Source organism: Poecilia reticulata, linkage group LG5 (assembly GCF_000633615.1).
Source record: "Poecilia reticulata strain Guanapo linkage group LG5, Guppy_female_1.0+MT, whole genome shotgun sequence".
In the NCBI taxonomy this organism is placed as follows: Eukaryota; Metazoa; Chordata; class Actinopteri; order Cyprinodontiformes; family Poeciliidae; genus Poecilia; species Poecilia reticulata.
In genome coordinates, this window is record NC_024335.1 from 1,048,646 (window position 1) to 1,058,383 (window position 9,738).

The following is a 9,738-nucleotide window of genomic DNA, read 5'->3' on the forward strand; positions in this document are numbered from 1 at the left end:
GGCCGCCGCCGCCATCGGTGCGCCGGTCATCTCGAGCTCGGTGCAGACGGCGGCCACGGCGGCGGTTCCCATCCCGGCTCACGCGGCGGCCGCGCTTGCGTCCTACACGGCCAAGATCTCATCGTCCGCCAACGGGATGAAGAAGCCGGAGAGACAGAAGTTTTCTCCGTACTGATGAAGGAGTTCGGCCGTCTCTGCGTGGCTCCTGAGCTGCTCGTCAAACTGCAAGGGCCTCTGAACTCTGTCACTTCCTGTTTCTATCTCTCTCTCTTCCCCTCCTGACTGCTAGCAAAGATCACTGTGGGATTATTGGAACATGCATGATTTATCTAAAATAATACGGATTCTGTGAAGCCAACAGCGATCAGTGACGGTGAAGCGAAACCGTTTGGTGGCGTTGAGTCCGGTTCCTCCGGACCGCGGCAGATTTAAAACGCTCATCATAGTTTCAGAGTTAAACCAGCTGATCATCTTCACTGAAGGATCCTTTAAATCTGACAATCACCAAGTAGCTGCAGCGGTTACCTCTCAGGGTCAAGGAGTCCGTCCGTCCGCCGTGGTTCACCCTGTAAATACACACCAGAAAGAAACGATTCCACCGTTATGAGGACAAACCGGGTCAACATTCTGCTCTCCGCTTTTAGCAAAGTCCAGTTTAAAACGAGGCGCTGACCATCATTTAGGGTGTTGATGGCGTTGCTGGGTTTAAAGCCCAGCTGTTTCCCACGTCAATCAGAGATGGGAGCGTTTCTCCAGAGGTCTGAGCGTCTTGGGTCAACGGCCCGGCTTGGTCGCTCCGAAGTCCAACCGTTTCTGGACATTTCACACACACGCTTTACACTCCACTGACCCACCGAGCCGAGCTCCTGAGAAACCCTCCCACTGCGGCAGATGTCACGGCTTACAGCCGTAAACACGGCAGACAGGAACGGATGTTACCAGTCCTCCACTTCAGAGGAGGAAATAATGATTATCCTGAAAAACCTCATTTTATTTTCCACGTTACTGGGGAGAAAATCAGCAGAAGCCATCAGAGGCACGTTTTCCCGCCACATCGGACCAGAACCGAGCAGCGGGAGGTCAGGGTTCTGGTTCTCACCGCCTCAGACTAAACAGCTCAAACTGTCCGCCCTGCTGGCCGAACAACCGGCTTCTGGAAGTTGAACAGAGCGGAGACTTTTCCAGGTTTTGTGACAAGAAGAAGAAAAACAACGACGCGATTTTTGTTCCTGCGACATTGAGAATCGTTTCTGTGGGTTCGGCTCGACCGTGCAGAACCTTTAACTCCTTCATCCGAATAAAACTGATCGTCACGAGATTCAAACTTCACCAGAAGCATTAAGGGTTAATCACAGTATCTTATTGTCACCACAAGGTGGCAGAAGAGAACCAAACTTACTCCAAACTGCAGGAATAAACGTAGCAAAGAAAGTTTCTGCCTTAAAACAGTTTGTTGATGCTTGAAGCGAATCCGCACCACTTTCTGCCCGTTTGAACTTTTTCACAAACACAGAAAACCAGTAAAATGTTAGTCTCTCTTTAGTTGGTCCAATCATAAATGAGATGCATTATGTTTCATAAGCCAGCAGCCATCTTGGAGTTTGAGGTTGAGAAGCTTCATGTTCCGGCGTCGTCTGAGCAAATCAAGCGATTTGAGTTCAGGTTTTGTACGGATGGCGAATCCTGTCATGTTTTTATCGGCCGGCTCCGCCCACTATCGTTTGGCAGCCATATTGAAACCTGAAACTGGAGGAAGTTGTTTAAGGGGGCTCCATAAAATCAATATGAATTATCATCTTTTTATTTGTTTTATCAAAATGGTGGCTGATGTGAGACTCCAGCAATCTGCTCCTTTATTTCCTGTTTTCTACTGACAGCCATCACATATTCAGCATCCATGTCAGAATCTGCATCGTTTCATTTTCCAACAATCCCACAAAGTTGAGCTTCTCTCTGGTTTCTCCTCCCTGGTTGTTTCAGCAGCTCAGAGACGGAGGCGGCGGCTGCCTGCAGCCTGTAAAAGCCATAAAGACTTTCCAGCTGTCCTTCTGTCTGTCCTGCTCTTTGTCACACTGTATACTCCTATATTTATTATTAACCGTTATGAAATATTCCCTCAGAGTTTATATCACTGATCACTAACACTGAGCTGACTTTGTATACGATGTAAATGTACTTCCTGCTTCGTGTCTCGTTGGGTTTTCTTGTAAAGGTTTTTTTAAGTCTTTTTTCTTTCAATTAATTCAGGTTGATTTAAATTATTTTTTAACTTATTAAGAGTATTACAGCTATGGGTTTAGATGAAATTCTGTTTCCAATATGACTGTAAAACTGTATTATGTTTTTTAAGTGTGTGAACCAATTAACTTTTTCACTGTAACATTGATGATTGTCTAAGTTTGTGTTGAAGTGTTCCCACTCGTTTGATCCGACTGGATATCAGAACCGAACCCGAAAACGTTCTGAAATCTTTCCTCTGACTCTGAGCAGAACTAGAACAAGTAGAACTACGGCAACACAGCGAGCCAAAATACGGAACAGCAGGAGGATTTTCACGGATAAACAAAACACACAATAAATGGAATAATAAATAAATGAGATTTATAATGGAGTTTATTAAAAATGGCTGCTAATGACAACATACATGATTTTAACCTGAAGAGTGAAAATAAAAGTTCCTGCTGATTTAAGGCAGCAGGACAGAGCGGGTTCTGAAAGTACGGAAAGCCAAAATGATCAAAACTTTGATCAAATATTAAAACATCAGCTCTTCAGTGGTTTGGTAAATTGTCTGAATTCAGATTAAATGGAGACTCAAAATGTTTCTCGGCGTTTTGAGACCGTCGGGTCGCACAACTTGAATTGGGACTTTTACTTTCTAAACTTCCTAATAAAACTGAGATGCTTCTAAAAACAGCCGCCAGATAAACGTAGAGAGAAACATCAATGCCAACGAGCTTTTATTAAAGAGATACAAATAAATCAGAAGCAGCAGGTTTAACAAAACATTTTGATATTATTCTACTAATTCTAGTTCTGCACCAGATTTTCTCTGTTTTTGATTTTTTTCTTTAATTTATTAATTTTTCTGGATGAACTGAGGAACATTTCTCTGGATCCTCGCTGCTGCTGCATGTCTGCTTGGCCTCACTAACACACACACACACACACACACACACACACACACACACACACACACACACACACACACACACCAGGCTGCAGCTCTGGGGATCAAAGCAATACTGAGCAGCTTCAGGTTGAACTGGACGTGTTGCATAAACTTTCTGTTTGTATTAATAACTACTACTGATGATGATGATGATGATGAAGAACAGGCTCACTTATTTTTATAAAGTCACATCACTTCTTTCTTCTTCCTCTTCATCGTTTATGTCGTTCCTCCTCCGTCTGCATGAGTCTGACTTGAATTGATGTCTATGCAAAAACAGTTCTGAGGTCCAGTTCAAGGTGGACGCCGTCCGACCCGGTCCGACCCAGTATAACCCGGTCCGGCCCGGACTGGTCCAACCCGGTCCGACCCAGTATAACCCGGTCCGGCCCGGACTGGTCCGACCCGGTCTGACCCAGTATAACCCGGTCCGGCCCGGACTGGTCCGACCCAGTATGACCCGGTCCGGTCCGACCCGGTCCAGCCCGGTCTGGTCCGACCCGGTCTGACTCAGTATGACCCGGTCCGGCCCGGTCTGGTCCGACCCAGTCTGACCCGGTCTGGTCCGACCCGGTATGACCCGGTCTGGTCCGACCCGGTCTGACCCGGTCTGGTCCGACCCGGTCTGACCCAGTATGACCCGGTCTGGTCCGACCCGGACTGGACCGGCGCTCCTGGTTCAGACTCACAACACGTCCACCTGAAGACGACACACCCATCCTGTCTGCGGGACCCGCCGGGTCGCACAACTTTATTATTTTAACCAGAAATCAGAGGTTAGATTAACGGTGCACCGATTTTGGCCGATACCAAAGTTTTTGTTTGAAATGTTAACTTGCTGAGTTGGCAGCAGTCGGACTGACCTGGTGGGCGGAGCCTCCCTGCAGAGCAGCGGCTGGTTTCAGACCTTTGCTGAAGTGGATCGGATCGGATCGGCTTCATGTGAACATCAGCAGGTCACCGATCTGTCGGTTCATCCAGTTTAGATGTTTGCATTACTTTAACCAAAACAGATGCTTTGAATCATTCGTAATAACAAAATGATCGAATATTTGACTCAAATCATCTTTGTGTCAAAAGTAGTTTTCAATTTTTTTTATGCAGAAACTATTGACAACTATTAATAGACCTCTTAATGTAAATTAAATGCAAACATTAGGATCAAATATTGAAAAAAAAAGTAAAAATAAGACGAACAAAAACATCCTTCATGTTATGAATCCTTATATTTATGTGGCAAAAATCACCAGACCCAACATTTGACGTTTTCTGACCTGCAGTTGGCCCGTGAACCCCAGTTTGGATATGAGCTGATCCTAAAACCTCTGAGGATATTTCACTGGTTAGACAAACTTCCTGTAGGTCTGAGGCAGACAGGAAGTGGGTCTCTGCAGGGAGGCGCAGACAGGAAGTGGATCTCTGCAGGGAGACGCAGACAGGAAGTGGATCTCTGCAGGGAGACGCAGACAGGAAGTGGATCTCTGCAGGGAGACGCAGACAGGAAGTGGGTCTCTGCAGGTGAAGGTGTTGCCTGAGTCTGAACAGCACCACGCGCTCAGCAGCAGCTGAGGACAGTTATGAATATTATTGCACTCGAACATGAAAACTCCATAATGACCAGAGGTTCTGTGAGTCCGGTTCCCGTGTGTCTGGGTCAGCCTGACGTGTCGGCGGTTCTGCTTTCTTCCATCCATGCCATGTTCCAATAAACGAGCACTGAAAGAACCGGTTCCCCTCGTCTCTGTTTGTTCTGTTCAAAGTGTCCAGCTCTGACCGGCTCGGACCAGAAACCCAAAGCCAACAATCACAAGAAGTGCTAGTTTGTCTCGTGATGTAACCGTGCCTTAAACTCCTAAACTTGCAAATATGTGGCAAACATCTGAATCACAAAAACGAGTTTTTTTGCAGTTAGAATGGATCACAAAGTCCAGAATGTCAACTTGCAATTTGTTTTTCATGAAATCTTGGAAATATTCATAAATATGGTCAGATGTAAAAACTCAGTTACCTTGTTTTAAAAATAACCAGCATGTGTGCAGCAGCTGCAAAGCCCCTGAGCTCACAGGCTGTCAAACCTGCAGCTGCAACACCAGGTTTTATGTATCTAATGAAATGTTCAAGGAACAAAGTATGAATATGCAAACAGACATTGGCACAACACACTTAAATTCTTAGTAGGAAAATGGGTTTTAGAAACAACTTTTCAGTCGTTCAAGTGTTCCACATTAAGATGTCTTAATATTCACATGTGAACAGTTTCCGTTCCTGTGTGAATTTTCATGTGGCTTTTTAAATTTGACTTGCTGTTAAATTTTTTCCCACAAACATCACAACTAAATGGTTTGTCTCCTGTGTGAATTCTCATGTGGATTTTCAAATAGGATTTTTGTCGAAATGTTTTCCCACAAAAATCACAACCAAAAGGTTTGTCTCCTGTGTGAATTCTCATGTGAATGTTCAAACAGGGTTTTCGTCTAAATCTTTGTCCACAAAGCTCACAACCAAATGGTTTTTCTCCTGTGTGGATTTTCATGTGATTATTGGAATCCGATTTATCACCAAATCTCTTTCCACAAATATCACAATTAAATGGTTTCTCTCCCGTGTGGACCCTCATGTGACTCTTGAAATGCCATTTGTCTCGAAAGCTTTTTCCACAGACGTCACAACCAAATGGTTTTTCTCCTGTGTGGATTCTCATGTGTTTTCTTAAATGTGCTCTTTCGTTGCATCTTTGTCCACAAACATCACATCTGAAAGGTTGTTCTCCAGTGTGGATTCTCATGTGACTCTCTAAAATTGACTTTCGACTGAATCTTTTTCCACATGTTTGACAACAAAATGGGTTTTCACCTGTATGGATTCTCCTGTGGATGTTCACAGCTGACTTGTGGCTAAATCTTTTCCCACAAAGATCACAGTTAAAAGGTTTGTCTCCTGTGTGGATTCGCATGTGACTGTCCAAAATACACTTACGACTAAATCGCTGTCCACAAACATGACAACCAAATGGTTTGTCTCCTGTATGGTTTCCCATGTGAACGTTTAGCACTGATTTATCACCAAATCGTTGTCCACAGACCTCACAGCAAAATGGTTTCTCTCCGGTGTGGACTCTCATGTGCCTTTTTAGATGTGATCTTTGGTTAAATCTTTGTTCACAAACATCACAGCTGAATGGTTTGTCTCCAGTGTGGATCCTCATGTGAGTGTTTAAAACCGATTTCTCACCAAATCTTTGTCCACAGAAGTCACAGCTGAATGGTTTCTCTCCTGTATGGATTCTCATGTGACAATCTAAACTAGACTTCCAACTAAAGGTCTGTCCACAGAGATGACACCCAAACGGTTTCTCCCCTGTGTGGAATCTCATGTGTCTGTTCAAGTTGGATTTTTGTATAAATCTTTGTCCACAAAGTTCACAACTAAATGGTTTCTCCCCTGTATGGATTCTCTCATGTATTTTTAGAAGATTTTCCCTTAGAAAGCTCTTGCCACATTCATTACAGCTAAAACATTTCAGATCCATTTGGGATTCACTTGTTGATTTCAAATTCTTCTTCATTGTATATTTTTTGTTAACCAAACACCTTAAAGAAAAGTCTCCCAGCTGAGAATCAGGACTGTTCAAATTTCCATCATTTTCCTCACTGACATCCGTATCTGAAGAGCTTCTGTCTGCAGTACAGTCCAGGTTCCTACAGTCCTCTTCCTCAGTCTCTAACTTCCCCAGGTCAACTGAACGGCTGACTGGAAGATCTGCGTTCCCCGTTTGCTGTGAGGAAACAGGTTTCGCTTCCTCGTCTTCCTCGGTCTTCATGATGACTGTGGTTACTGGAAACCAGGTGGCCTCAGTCTCCTCCTTCATACTGGGCCAGGGATCCTCCTGCTCCTCCTTTATCTGGAGCGACTCCGGATCCGGGAAGTCCCCACCAGGACTCCGTCCTTCAGGAAGCTCTTCCTTAACCAGCAGCATCTGCTGAAAATCTGCAGGCAACAAGGGAAGATCATAATCTTGTACATAGAAAAATGCATAAATAAAAATGACGGCTCTATGATCATAAAATGTTTTCTGAAATATGGGGAAGTTTAAAGTGTTTTTCTGAAGAGTCACATTAGTTTTCTTGTTGAGAAATTTATTTTTGAAGGAACAGGGTAAAAATGGCTCTGTGGTTTGTAAAGATGGCTGACCCCTGGAGAAAGCAATAATTTAAAAATAATAACAGTATTCCAATTCAGTTGCAATCAGCTTGGGGCAGACCGGATCAAATGGCATCCAAACTGTGAAACAGGCATTTAGTGTAGCATGACTGTAAAAAGAAGAGGCGCTGCTGCTGAAGGAACATCTGCAGCACAGCTTCCCGACAGTTGCAGCAATTACTAAATTAAGTCATATTATTTAATGAAGTATATGGATACTGAATTATCCAACAGCTGCAGCCATAGTTGCTGCGTGATGTTAGGGAATCTTCCAACAGTATCATTATTGGTAAATAAGTCTAAAAAACAAAGATTTGCTGCAATCATCCAAATTCAGGCCAACAGGCAAAACTTTTACACCTTTTACACCAACCAACAACTCCATTACCTAAAGCACAGGTGTCAAAACCGTGGGGTGAAAAAACGTTTTTTGTCGTACCCAAAAATTTTAATTATACTATGATACTATTATACCAGGTATTACACTATTATACCTGCTCATTTTAAAGAAATGAGCAGGTATAATGCTCATTAATAAATGAGCATTATTTCAAAAAGGAACGGAACATGTCCCGTTCCTTTTTGTAGGAACGGGACATGTGGATCACTGTAGAACCAAAACTTAAAAAGTTGTTTTCTCATTTCTCTGTCACAAGAAAGGCCATCCGTTTGCTAATTAATTTGGCTTTGATCGCAAAGAAATGGGTAACAATTTTATAGTTTCAATTAGGATGCAAATGTGATGCAAATTTATTATTCATCACAGCACAGATGAACGGTAATCAGTAGATCTGAGAGAAAGAGACAGTTTAAAATCCGTTTCAGACTTAGCTGATACTAGGTCTGAATGCCTGCTATTTGTTTTCCTAATATGTTTATTTCCCCTCACCAACAGCCTGCAAACAGTGTTTTCCAGTACAGAACACACATAAAAATACGGTACATATTGCTCATGATCTGCTCTGCAGACAGGATTGATTTGAAACATAATTTTAATTTGACAACAGACATTTATTCGTTAATCGGAATTATAACAACGTTGCATTTTTAACGGGCAATGGCGCAGCCACCTATACTTTAGAAAAATCTGTGGTTTCAACCGGTTAGTGTAGCTCACCGTTAGCGCAGCTGTTAGCATGCGAGCTGGCTAGGCTACAAACAGAAACACTTGTCTCAGTTTGTGTTCTTAATAAACTGAATAAATCCTTCATAAACCTTAGATTAACTGGAACTAAACCTTCGTACATTTGAGATGAGACTTTAAATATACAAACCGAGTCTTTGCAGCCGATCTTCGCGGTTGGAAACAGCCTCCATTTCGTGTTCCTGTTTGAACTGATGTTTCTGCTCCAGTCCGTTTCACTTCTGCCCGGAAGTCACAAACTTTCCATCTTCCTGTGTTTTTTTCGCTCCGGCTCCGGTTCGAAAACAAAAACCCACCCAAAAAACAAACCACGGCTCTCCCACAGCCGCTGTTGTGTTGAATGAGTCTGTCTACTAGACATTTTCTTCTTCTTCTGTTGATTTATACCGTTCGGAGCGTCACCGCCACCTACTGGACCGCGGTGAGAATTACTAGAAACATTTCAGTCCCCAAACCTGTTTCTCTGAACAAAATCCAGTAAAATCCACTTCTGTTAATGTAATTATCCATGTATTGATTAGTAACATTTATTCTGGAATTCATATATTACCAGGAGATTTTGGAAAGAATGTAATAACTATAATTTGTAATGTTGATTCTAGATTTTTACTAAGATATGAACATTTCTTTTTTGTTTTTATGGAAATACAAACAGGCAGAAGACTGGCATTAATCCAGTCATTATATTCAGCTACATCCCTGTCAAACTTTATTACATTGTGTTCCTCACTTTATTTGTATTTAGGTTTTCTCAATAACAAAAAAAGTTCTTCTTAGCTAATATAATAAAAAAGTAGCTGACCTTTTCACAGCTAACCATTTAAAGTAATGACTAATTTCACTCTTTCCTGTTATTTACTGTTAAAAAGCAGAGGAGGGTTTAGTTACATTTACATCAGTAACATTTTATAAGAGTAGCTTTTTCACATTTTAGTAAAAAACACCAACTTGAATAAATGCCAGGCTACTTACCACCTCTAGATAATCTGCTGACAAACATTTGAAAAAGTATTTAAGTCACACACTTTTACTGTTGATGTTAAAATGAGACCTTTAATGTGTACACCAATTTGACTGTTCAAACTGTTGATATTGGAAGAGGAAGTATTTTGCATCATTTTTACAGATAAATTATTTCAAGTATTGAGTTTCAAGTTTTGTGAAGTAGAAAGCAGTTGAACTAAAGTAAACCACACTAAAGGTCTAGACTCATCATAACCAA

General features: G+C 42.3%; 2 protein-coding genes across 2 annotated transcripts in view; one reads left to right on the top strand and one right to left on the bottom strand.

Annotated features, from left to right (window-relative positions):
• Positions 1 to 4,897, top strand: part of pcbp4 (poly(rC) binding protein 4) — a 26,121-nt gene extending 21,224 nt beyond the window's left edge. The window contains exon 10 of the mRNA XM_008408397.2: positions 2 to 4,897. Within this exon, the coding sequence (XP_008406619.1) occupies positions 2 to 175 (174 nt within the window). The 3' untranslated portion in view covers positions 176 to 4,897. The remainder of the gene's footprint in view (position 1) is intronic.
• Positions 3,329 to 8,896, bottom strand: LOC103464264 (gastrula zinc finger protein XlCGF57.1-like). The gene is made up of 2 exons (XM_017304686.1): positions 8,647 to 8,896; positions 3,329 to 7,159 (listed from the first exon to the last, which is right to left on the bottom strand). The coding sequence occupies exons 1-2, from the start codon at positions 8,687 to 8,689 to the stop codon at positions 5,415 to 5,417; spliced, it is 1,788 nt and encodes a 595-aa protein (XP_017160175.1). The 5' UTR covers positions 8,690 to 8,896; the 3' UTR covers positions 3,329 to 5,414.
• Between the last annotated feature and the right edge of the window lie 842 nt (positions 8,897 to 9,738).

What these genes read in the sequence shown, in the direction of transcription:
- LOC103464264 (XM_017304686.1), bottom strand. Translation starts at nt 8,689, where the DNA reads ATGGAGGCTGTTTCCAACCGCGAAGATCGGCTGCAAAGACTCG. An exon ending in AGATCGGCTGCAAAGACTCG is followed by an intron (nt 7,160 to 8,646) that starts GTTTGTATATTT and finishes TGTTGCCTGCAG; the next exon opens with ATTTTCAGCAGATGCTGCTG.